The following is a 23,309-nucleotide window of genomic DNA, read 5'->3' on the forward strand; positions in this document are numbered from 1 at the left end:
CAACCCACCCGGGCCTTGGTGCTGCCGGCCAAGCCCTGTCCTTGGGCAGGAGTGGGGTGAGGGGAAGGCTGGGTGATGGGTGTGCGTGGGAACAGGCATAGAACAAAGCCATGGTGGGGGGATGGGTGCAGCCACGGCTCCGGCTCCTATTTTTAGCCCACTTCCTAAGGAAAAGCAGCACAGTGGCGCCCGCTCACCCTGGGAGCCTTCCCGCCTCCGAGGCACTGTAAGTAGAGCTGCTGGCAGGGTCAGGGCCGGTACAGCTGGCCCCGGCCTCGCTGGGAGCCCTCACACTACAACAAGGGGCAGCCCAGCCACTCACGACAGGCCCAGGCCCAGGCCCCTCACGACAGGCCGCATAGGACGCTCTGGGCTGTGGAAACCCAGGTCCAGCCTAGAGTACCCGCTGCACTCCGCTTCTTGTGGGGGAAGCCCCAGCCCTCAGGGTTCTCCCAGGCCTGCCGCCGCCGCCACCGCAGGACCTTTGTGGCGCCGCCGCCACCGCCACACCCCTCGGGACCAATGTAGCGCGGCGCGCCCTGACGTCACGCGGCGTCGCGCTACGATGACGCACAGGGGCGGGCGACGACGGAGGCGACAGCGGCGGCTGGGCCCGGAGTCGGGGCGAGTGGTGGAGCCGGACATGGCGGCGCGGCCCGGCCCGCGGGAAGATGAATAAGGGCTGGTTGGAGCTGGAGAGCGACCCCGGTGAGTGGTGGAGGCGGTGCCGGGGCGGGCCTGGGTCGGGGGGCGGCGGAGGGGGTGGTCTGGGGGACAGGCCGGGGTGGGGCCTGGGCCGGGGGCTCGGGGGGGCGGGAGGGGGGTGTAGGTGAGTTTGGGGGTGTGGGGAGGTGGGCTGGGTTGCGCTGTACAGGCCTAGAGTGGGGGCGTGGGGGGACAGGGAACGTGGAGGGCGTGGGGCAGAAGCGAGGGCTGGGGAGGGGAGGGGGAGCTGCTGAGGGGGGCGAGGGGGTGCCTGGGGGCGCGGGCGGGGCGCTGGGAGGGCCGGTGGGGCTGTGGGGGTGTGTGGGGCGGGAGTGGTGTGGGCCCTGTAGGGAGGGGGCCAGTGCGGAGTCATGGCATATGGGACAGAGCCCGGGGGGGTCGTGGGGGACCCAGGGAGAGGTTATGGGGGTGTGGGGCAGGCAGAAAAGGGGATGTCAGGAGGCTGTGTGTTGCAGTCGTGGGATGAGGGCAGGGATGGGTTGAACAGGGCTGCAGGAGCACTGTGAAGGCTCAGAGAGGGTCCTGGGCTCTGGGAGCACTTGTACATTGGTCTGAGGTGCGCTGGACGCCTCTGTGTGTGTGATCTGATAAACCCAGGGGTCTCTGTGGAAAACATCTGAAATGCTGCGAGGGTGTAGCATGAAGCATTCCTGTCATTTGCAAATACACCCCAAAATATTGCTGGAATACATGGAGAGGTGTGTGTATGGGGTGCCCCTTGCTGCAGAAACAGCTCAAACCGGCAGTTGCCGCAGAGCTTCAGAGGCAATTGAGGACAACCTGTGTCACTCGGGAGCATGTGAGGGTGGTGATTCCATCCTGCGCGTGTCAGATCTTGTCATTGCTTTGTAGCTGAGCGAGTGGCTCAAATGCTGTCCCCCAGGTAGCCCAGGAAAAGTGCTGAAGAGTCTGGTATGGCACCCGAGCAGCCAGGAGCAGGATGGCTGTGCTGCTTCTTCCTGCTGTGTCAGAGAAAGTGGTTTTCCCGGTGGAGTCCCAGAGTTTGTTTTGCGGGTTAGAATTTGAGGGCCAATGCTGGCGTTGGCTGGGGCATTGCCTGGGCGTTGTTTTAATGCACCTGAGTTGCTATGGTGTAATTTGGGGTTGTCCTCTGGGAGGCTGAGAGCTGGTCTTTAGGGTCTGGTGGTGTATTTTTGAGGGTGTGGGTGAAGAAATTGGACCCCTGGCATTATACTTGTCTTTCTGCACTCAGTGAAGTATTCTCTTTGCTGCTGTCGGTCTCCCAGTCAGCCCAGTTAGCTGCTCTTTATCGTCTTTTGCTGGTACTCGGGAGCTGCCAAAATCATTCCCATCCTCCTCCTTCTTTTTCATCGCAACGATGCCAAAGACAGGACGTGGTTTGGATTCTCACACCTGGGAGGGAAGGTTATTTCCTTGGAAGATAATCTGTCTGGGCCAAGTTCCTGCCCTAATACTGCTGCAGACACAGGTGCTCAGTATGCCGCGGCTGCACTCCTTTAGTGTGTATGGGTGCTTGAATGCTGAGGTGGGAGCTGGGACAGCAGTTAGGAGTGACCCATGTGCTGCTCACAGCTTTCAGCACATTCTATAAACTGCCTGGCCCTCGCCATGGGATTTGGGACTGCAAGTTCTCCATGCTTTACTGGTCAGGAAGGGTTGGTAGATCCAGATTTGGGCTGTCTGCCATGGCTGCTGGGCAGAGAGAGGGGTCTTGGAAGCTTCCAGGGTGGTGGTGTAGTGTTGCATGTGCTTGTGGATACCAGGGTGTTTCCTCCAGCTGAGCCAAATAATTCAGGATGGGGGTTTCGGGTGTTCCAGTAGTGATGGCTGCAGCAGGACTATGCCTTTTGTGGATGCTGGGGTAATACAAAACATTGAAGTGAATAGAAGAAAAAACACAGTTGGAATGGGCCCCTAAAAGTCTCTGGCCCAAAGCAGAGCTAATTTCAAAAGTTGTTCAGGTTGCTCATGGCCATGTCTGGTTGAGTTTGAATATGCCCAAGAAGGAGATTTCTGCACCCCAGTCCCATGGCTGACCATGAAGCTAGCAAAGAATTGTTGTGGGTTTTTTTTCTGGACGTGTATTCAGAATTTATCTTGTTACAGTTTGTTCCCGTCACTTCTTGTCTTTTCGTGGTGTGCTTGGAGAAGTTTGGCTTCATCCTCTCTCTGACTCCCTAGTGGTATATTGATCAGACAGGAAGAAAACACATGATGGCTGACTTCCCATCTCCTTTGGTGCAGCCCTGTCGGTCTGATGTGTGGTCCTGTAGAGCTGCTGCAGAGATGTGGGAGTGCTCCGGGCTGAGCCACACTGAGCTTGGGAGTCCTGCCTGGTCTTCTCCTTCTGGTGGTGCCTGTGGGAGCAATGCTGCTTTTGGCATTTACGGTTGTTTGTATTTGCAAGGTCTTCCTCTGATGCAGATCTTCACTGGCTGCGAGGCAGAGCTTGTGATACGGTTCACATCTTGTATCACATACATTTTGCTGTGATCAGTAGACTGTAACTGTTGAAAGTGGAGAGTGAGCAAGGCTTTCAACTTTTGCAGAAGCTTTTATAGTTGAGAGACTCTATGTGTAAACAGCTGCGACTCCTGCTTCTGTAACAGATGCTATCTAAAGAGGGAACAGGAACAGTGACTGTAATGAGCACCTGAAGACCCTTACGGTCTGCAAGGATCTAAGGGAGTTGCTGCAAAGAAGGCAGCGAGACTGCAGCACTGCCTGAAGTCTCTGTGGATGTCACCTGTACAACGCAGCCCTCCACAGCGTCAAGTATTTTGAGCAAACACATCTCTGTCAGAAGGGTGCCGGGCTTTGCTGTAATGGTGTTGCATGGTGAGGAGGCTGTCACTGGTTCAAAGCATATTATTTCCATAGCATGTTTCTTCCCACTGACAATTTTGTAAGAAATACAATGTTTTCTGCTAAATTAATTAAGACGTTTTGCTCCTAGAAGTTTCCTCCCTCTTTTAATCATTTTAACTTTGGTATGGAAGCCCCTTGGGCTCTTCCCTTCTTGACTGAACCACTTAAGGGTTCCTTAAACCCTTTGCTTACAGGGATGTTTCTCAGGATTTAATCCTTCTTATTGATATTCCCTGGACTTTCTCCCAGGCTTTCAGCAGCCTTTATGTGGGAGCGAAAGAAGCAGATTTATTATTCCAGTCTCAAGCTTGCTAACTCCGCATGCGGGGGGACTGCCTGAGAATTGGGCTGTCTGCCTTTGCTGCAGCATTGTAGTGGAAGCTGCAGCTCAGTCTCTGATGTCTAATAATCCTTCAGTCTCTTTGCTATGTCCTTCTGTAGTGGGAATTTTGTAGTCACAGGAGAGAGGCTCTTGGATATGGTCCCCCAGAAGAAGGGGAGATGAAGATGAGCCTTTTGCCCTTGGTCTCACCTGCAGCCCTGTTGCTCTGAGCTGGCTTTCTCTTCACTGGCTGTCTTTTGCTAACAAGGACGTAAACAATCTTTTTGAAAAATATCCTGTGATCTATTCAGGCATGTTTCCCACCAATCAGAAGAGTGTGTGTCATTTAGGTGCTCCCTGCTGCTGTCATGGTGGGGATTTACTTCTTAGCAGGTCATCTGCAGTGCGTCAAGGTGCTGAAGGTGGGTCCAGCCTCCAACAGGAGAGGGTTGGTTCAGGTCCTCTCGAGGAAGGGGTTGATGAATGGGGATGGAGAGATGAAGCACCAAAGCACCTCTTTAGCAAGCCAGGGCTCAACAGCTCTGCTGCTGGGGAGTCAGCGGGATCCTGGTGCCAACTCCACTGTGGTTTTTCTGGCTGCACCTTTGCCTGGGACCACATGAGATGTTCAGGGGCTGGTGGCAGCAGGTTTCCTCTCTGCTCTCTTCAGCCAGAAGTAACCTGTTGGTTTTGTTCCTCTTCAGGTCTCTTCACACTTCTGGTTGAAGATTTTGGTGAGTACAGGAAGGCTTCCTGGAAAGTCAGTTTCATGTTTGACATTACCTCTAGTCTTTTCTGGTGGGCTTTACACCAGCTTCTGCCCTTTGTTTGCAGGGGTCAAGGGAGTGCAGGTTGAAGAGATTTACGATCTGCAGAGCAAATGCCAAGGGTAAGTCATAGGTGTGAAAGTTTGAGTTTTATTAAGCAGAATGCCTCTGTGGACCCACGAAGTCATCACCAGGTGGTTGGAAGGGCCTGTGGGATCTTGTCGGTCAGTGTTGTAAGAGATGACCAGGAGTGATTCATCAGGTTTGGGGCAGATGGGTGATCTCATGCCTTAAGAAAGGCCTCATGGGGCAGGTGGGGGACATAGTTCAGGGGATTCATTTCCCTTCTCTCATGGCGAGGCACAGTGCCAAGCTGGTGTACTTGCAGTGTGGGTTTTCTCCCTGTCTCAGTACTTTAAAATGGCTTTGAGGCTGTCGCTTTCTTAAAAGCCATTGTCTGATCTCCTCTTGAAAATGAAGACAATGTATGTATAAAAGGAGGGGTCATTTGGTGGTTCTGCAGGTCAGTCAGTATCCAGAGGTGGATTTCACCTCCCATTTCTCTGTCTTGAGCCTCTTAAGACCTGTCAAACCGCAAAGTTTTCAACTCTGATTGTTGTCTGAGCCTGGGGCATCAATGCAGGAGAAGGTCTTGGGTAACAGGGATGGTCACTTGCAGAAAGATGGGGCTGGTGGTTCTGCTTTGCCTCCCTGTCTTTGCTCTGCCTGTGGTTTGAAACAGAAGGTTTCTGGTACTGGGCAAAGCAGCCCCACTGGTGTGGTCATCCAAAATGATGCAGCTGCTGCCTTCTCTCTGCAGCCCTGTGTATGGATTCATCTTCCTGTTCAAGTGGATTGAGGAGCGCAGATCACGCCGGAAAGTCTCTACCCTGGTGGATGAGACGTCGGTGATCGACGATGACATTGTTAATAACATGTTCTTTGCTCACCAGGTAGCCTGGAGGCAAGGGTAAAGGGGGAGGGCAGTGTCTCATGTGATGCCTCAGGGAAGCAATGTGGTGCTGAGAGGCTACACTGCTCTTGCTGGCCCTCAGGACAGCTCCTCTTTCCCAGGAGTCTCTCTCCTGAGCTGCGGGTTGGAGGGAATCCAGTGAGGGCTGCGAGCCTGTCTCTGGCCTGAGCTGTGAGAGATGCTCATGAGGGCGTGGTGTGGCTTGCTAAATGAGACTGACCTCCTTCCTTCCTTTGAGAGCTGAGGTCAAATTGCTGCTGTCGCAAGTGGTTCTTGCGTCAGTACTTTAAAATTGATTATTGTTGATGCTGAGGGGTTGTTGAAGGGTTGCCTTGTTCTTGCTGGGTAAGATGATCCTTGTGTCACCCTCCAGCTGATCCCCAATTCCTGTGCCACGCATGCCCTGCTGAGCGTCCTCCTGAACTGCAACAATGTTGACCTGGGCCCCACGCTGAGCCGCATGAAGGATTTCACCAAAGGATTCAGCCCTGAGGTAGGGGCAGAGGTGTGCAGGGCTGTGCATGGATGGCGCATGTGAATCTGCCTCTTGCTCCCCTCTTGGGATGATGCTCTAATGAGCTGGCTCCCTTCCAGCCCTTCGTAGCTGCATGCTATGTCAGTATTGCCTCTTCTCTCTCATCTTCCTACCTTGCCTTGCTCAGAGCCTTGGTCCCCTTACGCTGGGCCCAGCTCTGAGCCTTCTGTCATGTTACACCCTAGTCCAGGTGTGTTCTCTAAATCTGTGATCAAAAGTCCTCTCTCCTACCTTCAGACCTATCCTGAAATCTGTGTTTCTCTCTAACTGTAATTTCTTTAGCATAAATTGTGTGTTCCTTTTATCTTGGGTTTTACCTGTAACTCAGCAGGGCAGAGGATGTGCCTGACAGTTGTTCCTGCAGTCCTGTGTATGGATGGAGGGAGGGAGTGGGGAGCTGGTGGATGAAACATTTTGTTTGTTTCCTGTCACTTCTCAATTGTTTTCCTCTCTTGCTCTTTGCTGCAGAGTAAAGGCTATGCCATTGGCAATGCCCCAGAGCTGGCCAAGGCCCATAATAGCCATGCCAGGTGAGTGAGGGGTTGTCTTGCAGCTCACATTCGCCAGAGGAAGCAGACTCTTCACTGACCTCTCTCTGCTCTTGCCCTCACAGGCCAGAGCCACGGCACTTGCCAGAAAAGCAGAATGGTATCAGCGCTGTGCGAACCATGGAGGCTTTTCATTTTGTCAGTTATGTCCCCATCAAGGGACGACTCTTTGAGCTGGATGGGCTGAAGGTCTATCCCATTGACCATGGTAAGAGTCTGACTGTCCCTACTCATTGGCACAGTTGAATAGACACCCTGGTATGCCCAAATGTATGCATTATTTTTCATTGCCACTAAGCATTAGCTAATGTTTGTGGAGAATCACTCCAGTGGCTCCCAGATTTGTCCTGAGTTTTGATAGCTCATTTTGGAGCCTATGTGCCGGGGACTGTGTCTCAAGGCAATTACTTCTAAATGCATTTTATTGTTTTTTCTAGCCTTGCCATTTTCCTTCCCAGTTGCTGAGGGTCATGAGGTCCTTCTGCTGCTCTGAAATAACTCGGTATCACCAGCAGTATTTGTGTCCTCCTCACCTTGTGCCAAATAACCGCTGTGTGTTGAGGCACAAGGTGTGTTGAGGTGTAAGGTCCTAACGCAGATCCCAGGAGGCTGCTCTGGTTACTCCTCCTACAACTTGACCACTAGTTCTGTCTTTTGGACACTTATTTGTTCCCTCTAGGACTTTGTTTATGTCAGGTCCTTTCATAAGTACACTTCATGTACTTGGGTTTCTTAAGCATGGCATCGGATCCTGTGGCAGGAGCTGGCATTTCCTTGGACTTTGTGAGCCTGGAGCCTATGAATTGCTTGTGGTCTGTAGGGTTCAAAACTCACTTCTCTGCCCTGCAGATAACTTGTGTTTTCCATTCGGAAGGCAGAGGCAGGGGATTCCATGTATGGGCTGACAGTGTGGTTCTTCTCCCTCCTGGGCCCCTTCTTGACTTGCTCCCTGGTACATAAGGGAGCCATGAGATTGCCTCTCGTGGGGATTGTCGGGATCCTCTCTGTGAGTCTGAAGCAGGAATTTTGGCCTGCTTTGCTAAGTCCAGCTCTGTCTCCTTATCCCAGGGCCATGGGCTGATGATGAGGAATGGACAGACAAAGCCAGGAGAGTGATCATGGAGCGCATCGGCCTAGCCACTGCAGGGTAATGTCCCAGGCCGCGGTGCAGGCACTGGCCCCTCACCATTTTTCCCTGGATTGTTTTTAGTGTGGTCTCTGTGAGACAAGTAGTGGAAGTGGGGGTGGAGGATGTTGCTTGGGAAGGGTGCAGGTGCACTGTCTCCTTGTCTTCTCTTGCCTGCATTCTACCTGCCTTCAGAGCATACAGAGAAGCCGCACCCTCTGTGCGATGCAGAGTCCCTGCAAATGGCTACGCAGGTAAGAGTGGCCAGATTAGGTCCCTGTTAGCTCGAGTGCACAGGAGAAGGAAAGGTGCTTCTGGTCCTGAGCTGGGCCTCTTGGGTCCTTGGGCATGAGGGTGACCGAGCACTGGCGCAGGTTGCTCAGAGAGGTTGTTGGTTACTCTGTGAAGGGTGTTTTGCGTTGTGGCGGAAGTAACCTTGCTTTGCTTCTTCAGCCAGTGTGAGCTTGAGTTGGTTTTGGGGGAAAAACCCACAATGTGTTGGTGTTAAATGCCAGGGCTGGGGAGGCGCTGCTTGGAAAGAGCCTGGAAAGTGCGGGGAATGGCTGGCAGCCTGATGACCCCTGCTGTGCTGGGAGATGGGCTTCCCACCACCACCTCGCAGCTGATGTGCGCTGTCCCTTCCTGCAGGGAGCCATACCATGACATCCGCTTCAACCTGATGGCAGTGGTGCCGGATCGAAGGATGAAGTATGAGTCCAAACTGCACATCCTGAAGATGAACCGCCAGACTGTGCTGGAGGCCTTGCAGCAGGTAGGACAGCCCAAGTCCTGAGAGAGTGTGAGCCTGGGGAGGGCATAAGCTCTGCTGTCAGGGCATCACCCTGTGCTGTAGAGGCCCTGGCTTTCATAGGGGTTTTTGGCCTTGGGAAATGGGTTTTGGGTATAGGAGATAACCAGCCTCGCTGCTTGGCCTTCTGCTGCTCACCTGGGAGGTTATATGTGGCATTGTCAGTTGACTGTGTGCATGGACGCTTGGAGGTTGCCTCAGCCTTGTGAGTTCTCCTTCTGCAGTGCTTGAACAGGAGGGATGTGGTTTGGGTCACCCCTCTCCAGCACTCAGTTTCTATCTGTCATTTGCCTTCAAGCTTATCCGAGTAACTCAGCCTGAGCTGATCCAGACCCAGAAGTCTCAGGAGTCTCAGCCGCCGGAAGAGGCAAAGCCAGCCAGCAACAAGATTGTGACGCCAGAGAGTGCCCATCCAGGTAGACCCTGTACTGGTGGTGTTGCCAGTCAGCCTGGCCAGCTGTGGAGCGAGCACAGGCTGGTGACGATGGCTGGCTGACCTGGAGCTTGAGGGAGTTTTATGGTCAGCCTCACTTTCTTTTCTCCAAGCCCAGCTCTGTGCGCACTGCGCTGGGGTATAGTAGATGCCTGGGAAAAGTGTTGGAGGGGTGCGGAGCTTGAAAATGGGAGGGTTTAGGCATGGGGACTCTTGCAACAGCTGGAGGTGGAATGGGAAGTGGTTGTGGTGGTCTGGTGGAACGTGAGAACTCTTCTGTGATGTGGGCTGGGCAAGGGGTGGCAGAGGACATTGAGTAAAATATGATGGTGCTGGTCATGAAAGGCTCTGCTGTGCTTCTATGGCAGACGGCACCGACGAGCCCACCAGCCAGGGCCACCCTGCGGCCACGCAGAGCCCACCCAACAAATCCAAACCGGTGGCAAAGACATCAGCGAGCGGTATCAATGGGGCACCTCCAGCAAACCCCAATCCCATTGTGCAGAGGTTGCCAGCCTTCCTGGATAATCACAACTATGCCAAATCACCCATGCAGGTAGGCTGGAGCTCCAGGTCAGCAGCGTGCCTGACTTGAGCTGAGCTTTTCAATTCCAGTCCCTCACTCCGTGTGACTATTGCTGTCACCCAGCCTAAGTCCTTCCCTGCCTTGCAGCCTGCCTACCCTTGCACTCACGCAGGCTAGAAGGTGAGAGGGTAAAGGGTGACCTGGCAAAAGAGGTTAGTGTTAACGTGGGTCAACTGAGCAAGCATAGAGAAGAGTCCCCCATCTCACCTCTCAGAAGGGGAAGCCCCAGTGCTCAGCTGGCCTTGAGGATGTGTCTGCTGGGCTCTTCCTCCTTGCCCTGTTGCTGGCAGCCCATCAGCAACTGTGTTTTGCAGGAGGAGGAAGACCTTGCAGCAGGAGTGGGTCGCAGCCGGGTTCCAGTCCGACAGCACCAGCAGTACTCAGATGATGAGGATGACTACGATGATGATGATGATGATGACATTCGTAACACCAACTCGGCCGTCAGGTGATGCTTGAGCCAAGGGTGAGGGGCAGGGAGCAGACGTTGGCAGAACCACCAGTGGTGACTTCCAGATCTTTTTCCTGAGCGCTGTTAGTTGTGTGAGAGCCTGCACTTGTGTGTGCAGTTAGGGCTGTTAACCTTGGCCTGCTATTTTACTGTTCCCTTGCTGGATTTTGTGAAGCCCTTCTGTATCTCTTCACAATCAGCCCTGAATTTTGGCTGCCCTGGGTACCTGTGTATTGGCAGCAAACTCTGGGGCTTCTTTACTTTCCCTACTTCTCCAAATGTTCCTGAATAAATGGAATAGCCTAGCTCTGGGGGGCTCCTCCATAGCTCCCTCTTGCTAGGGCTTTTCTAATGGCACTGGTGGCTGTGTGGGTGGTGGAGCTTGACCTGCAGAAGGTCACCTGGTAGCTGATCACTGTATATCGTGGATGGAGGGTGGAGGCTGGCTGTGCTGTGGTGTGCTGAAGGGTGCCTGGTGGTCAAGGAAACTTGGAGTGCACTGCCTGGGGGGCTTCATTTCCCCAAAACAAACCTCAGTTCTCCAGTGCTGATTGCTAAATCAGCTCCTGGTGACAGTGTTGGTGTGCTCAGGCTGCTGTGAAGGTCCAGAAGGTGGGGTCACAGCGAGGCTGCTCTTGGGGCTTCTGGAAGAAGGGGAGGGGTACACAGCACCCTTTGGGAAGCCCCCTGTGCCCCCCGCCTGCATAAGAATACCTGTAGCTGAGCAGTTCAGTGGGGTGGAGTGCTGTCAGAGAAGCTGGCGGCAGTGGGGGTGACCTAGAAATGTTTCAGGCCTCACTTCATCCCTGCAGACAGCCTGGAGTGCTGAGTGCGGAGCTGGCAGTGCCTGCGCTGGGCCTCCACCTCCTTCCACCAGCTTCTCACCTTCCCTGCTGTGTTCCTGGGCAGGTACAAAAGGAAAGGGCAGGTAAAGCAAGAGCACATGACGGGGGCTGTGGATGGCCAGCTGTCTGTCCTCCAGCCCAACACCATCAATGTCCTGGCTGAGAAGCTGAAGGAATCTCAAAAGGATCTTTCCATTCCCTTGTCCATCAAGACGAGCAGCGGGGGTGCTGCGGTGGCAGTGGTCACCCACTCGCAGCCCTCTCCCACCCCCAGCAACGAGAGCACGGACACTGCCTCTGAGATCGGCAGCGCCTTCAACTCCCCGCTACGCTCTCCCATCCGCTCGGCCAACCCCACCCGCCCCTCCAGCCCTGTCACCTCCCACATCTCCAAGGTGCTCTTTGGCGAGGAGGATGGCCTGCTGCGTGTTGATTGCATGCGCTACAACCGGGCCGTCAGGGACCTGGGGCCTGTTATCAGCACTGGGCTGCTGCATCTCACAGAGGACGGCATGTTCTGCCCACTGACTGTTGCAGGTAGGTGCCTGCCAGCTTTTGGGGGGTGGCATGTCCCCTGTGGTGACTGGACAGTGTCCTTGGACTTTGGGAGTGGATACTGGTCCTTTGCAACGGCTCCTAATGCTTCCTTCCTCTGTGTGCAGATGGGGGGAAAAGCTCCCCCCCTTCTATCAAACCCAGTGAAGAGGCCCTGGTCACAATCAAACTGGACGAGAAGGAGGGCAGTGAGGCCAGTGACAGCAAAGAGAAGGTGGGACTTGGCAGGACCAGTGATCACCCTGGGGGGGAAAAGTATTCTCCCAAGGTGAGTTTTGTGCTGTGACAGCCCTGGGAATGTGGAGCTCCCTGCGCTCACCCAGAGACGCAGCAGCGCTGGCAGTGACTGAACCGCATGTGCACGCTGTCCCGCTCAGGTGTCACCACAGTTGTCCCTCAAGGCACAGGGCAGTGCAGGTTTTGTACCATGTGTCATCTTGGGGACATTTGCCTTAGCAGTGGGCAGAGCTGCTGTCTCCCACAGCTGAGATGTTCAGTGTGCTGTGCTCTTCTCTGGGCCAGGGGCTGATGGGACCCTCACCCCCAAATCCCAGCCTGCTGATAACTTTACTGCCTGTCTCTGCCCTCCAGCCAGAGCCAGGAGCAGGCTTGGGCAGCACAAGCGCATCAGGGCTCCCAGAGGAGCGCTGGCTAGAAACTTTTACTCAAAAGCAAAGTCTTCATTTTTTGTTAACTGAGAAGACCCAGGCCCTGGGGTGTTTCTCAGGCATGCACACAACCCTTCCCCCTGTCCCAGGGAACCAGGTACATGGAGGTGGGCCAGGCTTGGGCAGAACCCAGCTCCCCTGGGGCTGGCCATGGTGACTATCCTCTGACTCAGAAATTCCCTACAATGAACTGCTCTTCCCCCCCTGCCCCAAGCAAGTGTTTTTTGCTTTGATGAATCCTCCCTGGCACAGAGAGGAGCACCCACCATCCCAACCTGTGCTCCTGGGCTGTGGCAGGGGTCTGCCTGCTCATGTTTGCTCTGCTTGATCCTGGCAGGAGCTGTTGGCCCTACTGAAGTGTGTGGAGGCAGAGATTGCGAACTATGAGGCCTGCCTGAAGGAGGAGGTGGAGAAGAGGAAGAAATTCAAGGTATGTTTGTTGATGGCTTCTTTGTGCTGCCGATTTAGCTCCCTGAAGGCTTCTGTCTGGCGTATCTTTACCTCAAAGTGGAGGAAGGCCTTTTCAGCTGAGAATGGCCATGGGGAGTGTTCCAGGTCCCCTTCTCGTTACCAGACAGCCCTATGGGCAGAGCTCCTGCCAGGGCAGACCAAATCCCCAGAGCAGCACTAACTAGCTTGAAGAGGATGGAGCACTGCAGCTGGGCCACAACTGAACATCAGCACTGACAGGAGGAAGGGGAGAGTCTTTGTCCCAAGGCCTGGCAGGATTCCTCCCCTGCCCACCCTTGCCTCTTCCAGCTGCCCTTTGTGGAAAATCCTGGCATCTGAACTGGGATGGAGACTGTCCCAGTTGTGCACTGGGCTGGGAGCTGGGTCCTTTCCTGCTCTGGTCTCCTTGGCCTGTGGGATGGGCCAGGCATGCTGGTTCTTTGCCTGGTTAGCGTTGAGCTCTCCTTTCTCCCTGCCACCTGTTTGTGGATTATTTGTGGATTTGTAATCTCTCTGTAGATTGACGACCAGAGGAGAACCCACAACTATGATGAGTTCATCTGTACCTTCATCTCCATGCTGGCCCAGGAAGGTGAGCTGGCTGTGTGGCCAAGGGGATGGAGCGTGGCGTTCAGAGTCAGCTAGGGGAGCTGCACTGAGCATGGCAGAGGAGTGGCTGGGAGCCTGGAAAGCTCACCCTGCCCCGACTTCTGCTTCTGCCAGGCCCGGGGCATGAGGTAGCGCTCAGTCTGGGGAGCTACGTGTCTGCTCTGTGTCCCGATTTTGTAGTTCCAGGAGGAGCCCACTGATGGGTTTTGGGTGAGAGAGGGAGGGCTGCACTCTGACATGGACACTACCAGCACTCCAGCGTGGAGCGTGTCTGCCTCTCCCCCTGCAGGCATGCTGGCAAGCCTCGTGGAACAGAACATCTCCGTCCGCAGGCGGCAGGGAGTCAGCATTGGCCGTCTGCACAAGCAGAGGAAGCCAGACCGCCGGAAACGCTCCCGCCCATATAAAGCCAAGCGTCAGTAGCCTGGGAGTCAAGAATGAGAAGAAGCAGCTGGGCTTTGTGGCTTTGGGCAGTGGCACTTGGATCTGTTACCCTTTGCCCAAGGAAGAGGGACCACAGCAACAAGCCCTCGGCCGAGGTGGAGCCTGGGGACAAAGAGAAACCAGCTATTCCTCTGAGCCCGTGTTGTGAAAGGTGGAAATGTGTTGTCTTCAGCAGAGTCCCTCAAGCTGCAGCCAAAGGCAAGCCGGAGGGCCCAGCTGCCTGACTGTGCCATGGCAGTGCCCAGAGGCCGTGGGCCTGCGTCTCGGCACCGTGGCAGGAGGGGAAGAGCCCACCTGGCCAGTGACAGGTCTGGTGTTGTGGGAACGCCAGCAATGCCAAGGCAAGGCTGTGCTGGCTGCAGCTGACTGTGGCTTGTGTCCTCCTGCATCCAGGCTTTCAGCTCTGCTTCCCCAGGACATTTGTGTCTGTTTTCTATCCCTCTCCCTCCCCAACTTTATTTTTGGTTCTGACCCATGCTATGGCCATTGCTGAGTGAGGTGGCTCCTGGACTGAGCCTGTTCTCCTGCATCTACCCCCTGCTGCACTGCCCCACTCCCAGAGCTGCTGGGTGTGGCCAGGCAGTCCTGCCCTGCCCTGCCCTGCCCTTCCTACTCTGGGGATAGCAGCACCCTGGGCCAGCGCACCCAGGCTCCCCTGTGGGCCTTGGCAGTTTTGTTGCTGGGTGAGGATGGGTGGGCTCATCCCTGGACCTGGGCCTTGTGCCCAGCCCTCCATGGTGGTGCTGGAAGGTAGTGCATGGCTCTGCTCCCATGGCTGCTTTCCTGGGGACTGGCTCTGTGGCCCTAGCAGGGCCTGTGGGTCACACGGGGTTGCTCCAGGGCCAGTCCCCAGAGAAACCCTGTGAATTATGAACAGAACAAGTTCATAGGGTGGCCTTGGTTCCGTTGGGACACTGGATGTGGAGTCACTTGGTGCCCTTGGAGAAGCATTTCAGCGTGTGGAGAGGTGCCTGGTTGTGCTCTAATGCTCAATGTGGGATGTGGACCGCAGTGGTGGGCAGAAGCAGTGGAGGGAGCCCAAAGCTGCTCCTCCTGCCCAAGCCACTCGCTGGCTGCTAACCCAGAGCTTGCTGGTGGGTGCAGCAGCCTGTTTCTGACTGCTGCATGCAGGCCTGGCCTGCCTCTCACCTGCTGTCTCCTACCAGCCTTGCCAGCACTCCATGGTCTTCTGCCTGTCCCCAGCAGGCTAGCAGTAGTCTCAGAAGCCAGAGGTTACCACCTTTCTCCTGAGGTGTCCTGAGGCAGAGCTGGGCCAGCAACAGCTGGGCCAAGGGGAGGTGCCACAAGACAAGACTGAATTTTGCAAATGTGCAAATTTGTACAGATCTTGACTATGGAATGAAACTGTTCTTTTGGTATTTGTTGAAGGGCAGAAAACCCTTCTGTCTCTTGCTGTCTCTAATATCAAATGTAAATAGTGGATTTGTCTGAGGAATAAAGCTACCCTGTAACAGCCAGCCAAGGTGGAGGTGTGTGAGGCTGGGAGTACCAAGTGCCTGCTCTGGGCCATGCTGGCACCTTTTCTGTGGTGCTAAAAACTTGAGGTGATTGTGGGGATAACACCAGGTGAAAGTGAAAGCTCAATTTATTGACAGCTCAGAGGGCAGGAGCAGAGGGAGAGTGGGTGCTGGCAGTCAGTGCTTGGCTCCTGCTGCCTACCTTGGTGCAGGATGGTGGAGGTGCTGGCTCAGGCCCTCAGCTGGTATGGTTTCCTGGGCTGGGTGTGTCTTGTGGCTAGAAGTCCAGGGCACAGATCAAGGCTGTGCCCCGTTTGATCCAGTGCTTCTGTGGCTTGTCTGTAGGGATCTCCACAGCAATCACATAGTTGGTGGAGTGGCCTGTTGTTGACAGCGTGCCTGTAACGGGGGAAGCAAGAGGGTGGTACTGCAGCCCTGGCTGCTGCACGCTGACTGGGGCGCCCCATACAAGTGACCCCGTGGGAGATCCCGTCCCATCTCTGTGCTAGGTGACAGGCTGAGCAGGGCTGAGGGAGACAGGCTTGTGTATTTTTGGGTGTGGGCTTGAGGAGAGCCTGGCCAGAGGCACTGCTGCAGAGCCAGGGTGCCTGGCTGCTCCATCTCCACAGCCTCAGCAGGAGAAATCTTTTTCTCTCTGGCTGGTCTTGGTCAACAGTGCCTTGCTCCTGCAGCCTCTCCTGGGCTCCGTTTGTAGTGGCTTCTACAATCTCCCTTGCTTCTGGAGATCTGTCTTTAGGGCACCTACCTGCACGAGTAAGAGTCTTATAGATTGGGCACAGGTAGGTGCCAGTGGCTGGAGGCTTGCGGTTGGGGACAGGAAGCAGCCAGATAACAGCCATCTCTGTGTAAAGCTCCTTGGGGCGTGACTCTGCTAGCTGAAACGCAGCTGGGTCCCAGCGGGCGCCTTCGAGAAACAAGCCATGAATGTAGCAGCCTTCGTCGGGATGGCGAGTGAGCTCACTCACTGACTCCTTCATTACCTGCAGGAGAGTGGGCCCAGGGCCCTGAGTGAGGCATGTCCATAGAGGCTCAGCCCTGAGGACACCCTTAAGCTGCTCGTAGTTAAGTCAGTGCTGCCCAAGCTGGGGCCTGCCCCAGCTCTCAGGTGGGCTGGGTTTTCTGGCATCTTGCATCACAAGGCTGTGGGGCAGCCTGTGGCAAAGCCTGTGGAGGAGGATGTGAGCAGGTCTGGAGAGGTAGAGAAGTCTCTGCTTGCCTTGTGCAGATGCCTGGCAGTGTGGGTGGGTGTATCTGAGCACAGAGGGGATGATGGGGTCCATGGGCAGCTGTGCAGCTTGTGGCTTCACCTCTTGGGCAGGTCAGGGCTAGAACTGCCTCCTTTGTGGCTTTCTAGCAGCAGATTCCAGAAAAATTCAGAGCCTCTGGCTGACTTACTGACCTTGAAGCTAAATGAGATGGTGTCAATGGAGATGTTGGACTTCCTGGCAAAGTTCTGCAGTGTCCCGGTGAGGAAGGCCTGGGGGAAGAAGAGCCCGCTGATCCAGAACACGGAGGGGATCCCATGGCTGGTCCATTTCTGCAGGAATTCAATCCGTTGCACCAAGTCATTCACCCAGGATGCCAAGGGTTTCAGCGAGGGGTAGGCCTGTGGGGCAACCACAGAGGAAGGTGTTAAACGCAGTCAAGGGCACTCTAGACCTTGTGCCCCAGTTGCTGACAGCTGCCCAGAGCCCAGGGGTTCATCCAGCCTGGGGCTGGGAATACTGCAAGCTGCACTAGGCAAGAGACATCTCTGTGTCAGGAGAGCAAGATCCAGCTCCATGTGAGTCAGCCCAGCCCAGCTGTGGTGGTTGATGACCTATTGCCCCAGTTCAGGTGAGCTCCTGGGGGCAGCTGGGCTGGCTGGGGCACATACTTTGGCATGCCACGTCTCGGGGACAGTGTTGTTGTACAAGCTGCTGGCCATGAGCTCCAGCTGAGAGGACATCACGACCAGGCCCTTCAGAGCTTTCAACAAATCCTTCAGTGTCTGAGCAATCACCTCCAGGAGCCTGTTGTACCTACACAGAAAGAGCAGAGGGAACAGAGTGACTCAGTGCAGTGGTGTATCACCCACGTCTTCCTGGAGAGGGTATAGATCTCTGTACGATGAGTGAAGCTCCTCCATGTAACCCCTGGCTCCATTCCTCTTTAATAGAGTCTCACAGCTGCCCCCCCAGCCCTGAACTGCTGATGGTGGTGGATGGAGGCACTGGTCAGGCCCTACAGGACAGGGATCAGCTGAAGGTGCTGGCTGGGACAACAGAGTTGTTAGTGTGGCTGCCAATGCCACTGCCCTGCTCAGCAGTGACTTTCCTGAAGGGTGGGTGGGAGCAGGGACCTGCACACCCCTGCTGTTATCCAAGGGAGCAGCCAGTTGCTGGCCCAGGACGTGATCTCATAGGGGTTTTACCTGATCACCTCCTGTACCAGCACTGTATTCATGGACTCTTTGTAGAGCAGTGGGTATTTGTGGATCACCTCCTGCACGTTCATGGGGGCAGGCAGCTTTGCCAGGATGTCCTTGGAGGTCTCCTCCACGAGCTGGAAGGAAGGCAGCAAGGGGGTGAGCACCCTCCTGGCCACAGCTGCCGAGAAGGGGGAGAGCCAAGGCCTGGATGGCAGTGCCACTGCTGACACCTGGCAGGCAGGGTGGCTCCTGCTGAGAGCTGGTGTTTGTGCTTACCGCCTGTACTGGGCACTGGCTGCCAGAGCACTGACAGGATCAGGGCACCCACCTCTTCCCTGCTGCGGCCTCCCAGCATGAAGGTCTTGGGTTGCAGCTGCATAATGGTCCCCAGCAGAGCAAAGATCTCGTTCTGAGCGAAGGTGATGTTGGCATTGTCGTGTAAACCAAAGAGCTCTGGGTTATCGTTGAGTGGCAGGCTCTTGATGTACTGGAGGTAGCCCTGGAGAGGAATCCGCACAGGCTCTGAGGCCAAGAGCACAGGGATAAAGCTGTGGTGCCCTGTCGGGCTGCTATGGGCCTGGCCCAAAATAAATTACTAAGCCAGGGTTGCTGGATAAGCTAAACCCAGCAGATCACAGACTCAGCTAGGAGATAATCCTTGTCTTGGTGTTTGAGATTCATTAATCTGACTTCTACATAGCAATTTATCTTCTGTCACACCCAGGAAATGCAACGTGCAGCTTTGACTTAGGGACAGCTTATGTGTGCCCAGAGCAATGCCTGCTGATGCAGGACTCGGGCTGCCGGGGAGGCTGACAGGGTGACAGCTCCTCTGAGCCAGGTTCGGTGCCTGAGTGGAGGTCATGGCCAAGGTTTGGGATCTGGCTGGAGAGTTAAATTGCAGTTGTGTAGAAGCAAACATGTGCTATGAGAATGAGTAGCTTGGCAATGAGCTTCCTGCTGGGTCTCCTGCAGAGCTCCTTGGGTACTTTAGGTATGTGATATCAAAATGATTCAGGGTACAAAAGCTTTCAGCTGGGAAATTCTGGTGATAGCTGCTACCACCTCCTGTGCACAGCGATAAGGTTTTCCGCCTGTTGCTTCAAACAGATGCAGCTTCCTGAAAGTATCTGAAGATCCCCAGGTGCTTACAAACTTGTTTCCCCAGGGAACTGCAATACAGTGGCTTTGAGGGAGGAGTAGGTCCCCTTTGCACTATGACGATCCCCTGGATCTGTGAGCTACAATTTGTTGAGTACTTACATCGAGGTCAGAAGAGGTACTGATCTGCTTGTAGATCCCTGATTCCGAATAGGCAAACCCAGGAATTAAAATCTCAGGCTTGTAGAAATCTTCCAAAATACTCATGATGCAGCGCCTGTCCCAGTCATCAGTCACACGGCCGCCATAGTTGATCTCACCAGTTGTGTACTTCAGAACCTGTGAAGGACCCTGCCTTGGCTTTCTGACCAACACACGCATCATGAGCCTGTTCCCTCCCCAGGACGGGCCAGCTCACACACTTACCTTGTACGGGATGTCTGTGTATTCACTCAAGAACATCTGTAGCTGACTAATGCAGATGTGGAGGTCTCCGTCTGTAAACTCATAGGGGATGTTGAACCCTAGAGGCCCAAACTTTCTCCTCTCCAGCATGTTCCCATGGAAGAAGCAAAGTGACAGCAACAAGGATTTAAATTCTGCAACCTGTGGGCAGGGGAGCAGGGAGAAGAGGTGCTCAGCTTGGGTAGAGGCACGCTTGGATGGGGTCAGTTCCAACTGGGACCTGGCAGACGTGCCAATTCAGCAGTGCCAACTGGAGCCTGGAAAGGTGGAAACCTCCATCAGGGTGCTGTGCTGGGGAAGGCTGTGGCCCACTCCCTTGCATAAAGAGAGCTGTGAGTGTCTTACGCTGGGCCTCCGCAATCCTGTTGCTTCTGTTTCTCAAAGTGAAACTTCTAATTGTCGCATCACAGAGTAGATGTGGGCTTAAGAGAAATACCACCAGCCCTTCTCTACTACTTGAGAGCTCTAGTGGAAAGGAAGATCTATGCCAGGAGAGGAGCAATACCCAGGTGGAGAGCATACACTGGAGTGGACACAAGCTGGGGACAGCAAACCAAAGCACAACCTGGGTCTTACCTTGGGGCAAGAATTCAATAAGTCATCACTAAAACTAATGTAGGACTTGAGCAGGTTGGCCTTGACCCCGCGGGGGGGCTCAACAGTCATCTTGGAGCTATTGCGGAGAATGGACACAGGGAAGTGGTTGCTCGGTAGACTGGTGAGCCAGAGGCGAAAGTCCTGATGCACCTGGAAAACCAGAAGGGAGCAAGTGTTCAGAGGGTGCAGACCACAGCAGCTGCTCCTGCACTGACCCTCTGGTTTTACAGGGAACCTGTGGATGGGATCAAACTAGACCTGGGCTCCTCCCAGGGCTCCAGCTTCATGCGTGTTATCCTCAGAGTGGGCAGGCTGCTCAGTAAAACAGCTCACCTTGCTGGGGTCAATGCCCTCAACGAGTCTTTCCAGTGAAGACATCCAGCTAGGGGCCAGGTGGCAGTTCTGGAAGAAGACCCAGTTGCCCTGCTCCATGGCACTGTGCATCATGGCTTCAGCATGGGGGCCCTGAGGAGGCAGATGAGAAGAGCTTAGAGATCCTGGTCCCTCGTGGTTGTGCCCTGATGAGCTGGACAGGGAGACAGCTGCTGGGTGGAAAGACCACTTTCCAGAGCTACAGGCTGGATTTGTTGCCTTGGCTAAACTGCATCTTTGCTGTCAGATGGCACAGCAAAGACCCTTTTACAGCTTTTGCAAGCCTGTGTGGGAGCATGGAGGGAATGGAAGAACTGGGGATGGATTTGGGGAGCTAGAGGGCACTGTAGGGGGAACCGCTGTAGGTCCCCACTGAACTGGCTCCTCCAACTAGCAGAAGGCTGGTGAGTAAGGGCCCTGGGGCAGGAGGATGTTTTCACTGTGCTGTAAGGATGTTTGACCCACTTGGAGCTAGGTGAGATCACTGGGAGTGCCAGCAGGACAGTGGTGGCCCAGATGGGGACCAGCAGCTTACCTGGCCTTGGCCCAGAGAAATGGCAGAGAGCTTTTGGGAGAACTTCATTTCCTCAGCAAACCTGTAGAGGTCAGCAGCAGGGTCGGTGCCCGGGGACAGCACAAACACCAGGGGGGTGGTGGCAGTGGACTCCCTGAAGACGACTGAGATGTCAGTGACCTGCAACACAGAAAGTTGGTCAGAGTGGAGGTGCAGTAGTGGCAACATGCTCAGCACCTCCTCACCCTGCCTGGCCTCCAGCTCCTCTCCAAGGCACTGGCATGCTCTTGGGTGCTGAGGCCAGAAACATGTTTAATAAGGGCCTAGTACAGCTCTCCTCCAGCAGCATTAGGATCAGGGCAGTAATCACTTTCCCATTTGTCATTCAAACTCATCCCTCATATGCCTGCACTATCTGCCCCCTCCCAGTGTGGTTTAACTGGTGGACATTAGCTAAGACATCCCTCGTCTAAGATGTGTTTCCTCAACTGTGGGGACACTGCATCTGCAGAGAGGCATGAGCATACTCACTGCAACTGGAAAATGCTGAGGGCCCATTTACAGCAAGCTGAAGGCCTCCTGCTCTACTCCTGGCCCCACCAGCTCCTTTTGGCTGGATACCTGTGGCTCAATGAAGTGCCGATCCAGGTTCAGCATCACAAAGTCCTGCATGGCATTGGTGATCTTATCTCTCCGCAGACACCGCAGAACCAGCAACTTTTGGAAGGCATCGAGCTCAGATTCCCACTTCCCGGGCAGGGGCTCTCTGCAAAGCAATTACGTGCATGCTGGGTAGATGTACCAGAACCTGTAGTTCCCCAAGAAGCACCCAAGTTGCTTGCAAGCAGCCACTGGGGTTTCAGAAGGGACAAGGGCCTTCCAGTCACTTGGCTGAGGTCGTTGTCCATAGCCTTGTAACTATCAGCAGGCAAGCCAGAGATGCTTCCACTGGGGAATCACCAAATACTGCTGGGCTAATGCACCACGTGGCTCTGCCTTGGGCAAGCAACTGGCAAGGGCCACCCTTGTGGAGACAAGGTGATGCCTTGTACTCTCCCTTGCATGGCACTGCACTGGGAGCAGAGCCAGCACCGTGGCTGTATCAGCTCCTTGTGCTCTCCCAGGGAAGCCATTACCTGCTGGTTGCAGTACAGCTAAACTGACAAAGCAGCGGGCACATGCCTGTGAGGCTTGAGGCTGTCAAAAATGGCCCTGAATGCTACAAGGTTGGCTGCAAAATCTTTGGCGAAGCCAGAGAAGTTCTTCAGGCTGCTTAAGGCCAGGATGTCTCCCCACGCTCTCTCATACAGCCAGGCTGGAGCTGGGTTCTCCCTCATCTCCTTTGTGGTCCCTCCTGACAGAAGGTACCGCCACTCATCCTGGGAAAAGGATAGGATGTGGTCATGGATTATAGCCTACCTGCTTGGGCCTGAGGCACATGGGTTTGTGCCATATCTAACTAAAATCCTGTAGTAACTTTCTGGCTGCCTCTCCTGCCAGGTGTGTGTGTCGACGAGTAAGTGAACTGGAAGGTCTGGTGAGATCAACATCACTGTTCAGCTGCCACTACATTTTCTTTCTTCTAATCCCTGCCTGCGCCCTCTGAACTTGCTAACCTTTGCAGCAGTCTGGCAGCAAAATGGCACACTGCAGGTGATTCAGACCACAGAGTTCTGCATGTACACACAGGGAAAGGTTTGAGATCTGAGTGGAGAGGCCCTGGATTTGGCAATTAGCCTGCCAAGCCTGCCTGCAGCTCCAGGGGACAAGGCTCCTTTTCCATCCTAGCATGCTACTCTAGAGGGCTGATCAGGCTGGGTTTGAGTTGCCCTGATGGGATCCTGTCAAAGGACAAAGGTGGCTTGCTCACCATATCAATCCGCCCATCATTCATCAGAATCCGGCTACAAATCAGGAAGGCAAACATGAGCTTGTGCTTCTCAAAGAGGCTACGGCACACGTTGCTGTAGAGACTGAAGGTAATGTAGTTGTTGATGTTCTTGATCCGGTCCTTCAGGGCATCTGAAAAAAAAGGCAACAACCAGACAAGGGTGGTGGGTTCTACCACTGACATGGAGGGTGCGTTCCACATCAGCTGTCAGGTCCTGGTCACAGGGGCACACCTGCACCCTGCCCAGGAAGAACAGACACTGCTCTCAAATATAGACTTGGCACAGAAACCCCTGTGAAAGCACAAGGCTGTGAGGCTCAGCACACAGTAGAAAACACTGCCCCAACACCAGGAGAGAGTCTACACTGCACCACGGCAGCCTACATGGGCCCCGTCACCACCATCCTGGCTAACACAGGCTGCTGGGCAAAGAAAGCTGTCCACAGCCTGGCAGCAGCAGCCAACACCTGTGCTTGGAGGCAGCTCTGTGGCAAGCAGAGCCACACCATTAACAGGATATCATGTACCTTGGCTGTGCCCTAGCTCTAGCATGCCTCCTGCCTGGTCAGACAGGGCAGCAGAGAAGTACTGGGGAAAAGAAGAGAGGAGAGGCTGCAACCACACCTTCCCTTGCTGTGTGGACACAACTAGGGGCAGCTCAGGACAATGCTGAGAGCCAATGCAAGCAGCCACATTTGCCTTGACTCTGCAGGTGTCCTGGCTTCTGCTGCTGTCAGACCAGGAATGTGGGATAAAGAAGAGGT

At 54.7% G+C, this 23,309-nt stretch overlaps 2 protein-coding genes across 4 annotated transcripts in view; one reads left to right on the plus strand and one right to left on the minus strand.

Moving 5' to 3' along the window:
• Positions 1–187: 187 nt before the first annotated feature.
• BAP1 (BRCA1 associated protein 1) lies at positions 188–15,174 on the plus strand. Of its 3 annotated transcripts, none has more exons than XM_064453964.1 (17): positions 188–708; positions 4,603–4,632; positions 4,733–4,787; positions 5,486–5,591; positions 6,012–6,131; positions 6,642–6,703; positions 6,787–6,929; positions 7,790–7,868; positions 8,496–8,619; positions 8,954–9,071; positions 9,457–9,644; positions 9,989–10,122; positions 11,035–11,507; positions 11,633–11,793; positions 12,531–12,623; positions 13,163–13,235; positions 13,542–15,174. In XM_064453964.1, exons 1-17 carry the CDS (start codon positions 672–674, stop codon positions 13,673–13,675), a joined length of 2,130 nt encoding a protein of 709 aa, XP_064310034.1. In that variant the 5' UTR covers positions 188–671; the 3' UTR covers positions 13,676–15,174. The 3 variants fall into 3 exon arrangements, with proteins under 3 accessions (XP_064310034.1, XP_064310033.1, XP_064310035.1); XM_064453963.1 differs by having other exon boundaries at positions 193–708; positions 5,486–5,618; XM_064453965.1 differs by having other exon boundaries at positions 193–708; positions 5,486–5,618; positions 11,633–11,739.
• Positions 15,175–15,276: 102 nt separating this feature from the next.
• DNAH1 (dynein axonemal heavy chain 1) overlaps positions 15,277–23,309 on the minus strand; it is a 79,762-nt gene continuing 71,729 nt past the window's right edge. The window contains exons 67-80 of the mRNA XM_064455669.1: positions 22,525–22,676; positions 21,837–22,033; positions 21,276–21,420; positions 20,676–20,834; positions 20,102–20,233; positions 19,748–19,918; positions 19,133–19,312; positions 18,869–19,045; positions 17,934–18,104; positions 17,609–17,739; positions 17,072–17,216; positions 16,595–16,801; positions 15,941–16,175; positions 15,277–15,573 (exon numbers count right to left, since the gene is read on the minus strand). Coding sequence (XP_064311739.1) covers positions 15,452–15,573; positions 15,941–16,175; positions 16,595–16,801; positions 17,072–17,216; positions 17,609–17,739; positions 17,934–18,104; positions 18,869–19,045; positions 19,133–19,312; positions 19,748–19,918; positions 20,102–20,233; positions 20,676–20,834; positions 21,276–21,420; positions 21,837–22,033; positions 22,525–22,676 — 2,324 coding nt within the window. The 3' untranslated portion in view covers positions 15,277–15,451. The remainder of the gene's footprint in view (positions 15,574–15,940; positions 16,176–16,594; positions 16,802–17,071; positions 17,217–17,608; positions 17,740–17,933; positions 18,105–18,868; positions 19,046–19,132; positions 19,313–19,747; positions 19,919–20,101; positions 20,234–20,675; positions 20,835–21,275; positions 21,421–21,836; positions 22,034–22,524; positions 22,677–23,309) is intronic.

This window comes from Phalacrocorax carbo, chromosome 6, assembly GCF_963921805.1.
Source record: "Phalacrocorax carbo chromosome 6, bPhaCar2.1, whole genome shotgun sequence".
Lineage (NCBI taxonomy): Eukaryota > Metazoa > Chordata > Aves > Suliformes > Phalacrocoracidae > Phalacrocorax > Phalacrocorax carbo.

What these genes read in the sequence shown, in the direction of transcription:
- BAP1 (XM_064453963.1), top strand. Translation starts at nt 672, where the DNA reads ATGAATAAGGGCTGGTTGGAGCTGGAGAGCGACCCCG. An exon ending in CTGCAGAGCAAATGCCAAGG is followed by an intron (nt 4,788 to 5,485) that starts GTAAGTCATAGG and finishes TTCTCTCTGCAG; the next exon opens with CCCTGTGTATGGATTCATCT. An exon ending in CCAAAGGATTCAGCCCTGAG is followed by an intron (nt 6,132 to 6,641) that starts GTAGGGGCAGAG and finishes TCTTTGCTGCAG; the next exon opens with AGTAAAGGCTATGCCATTGG.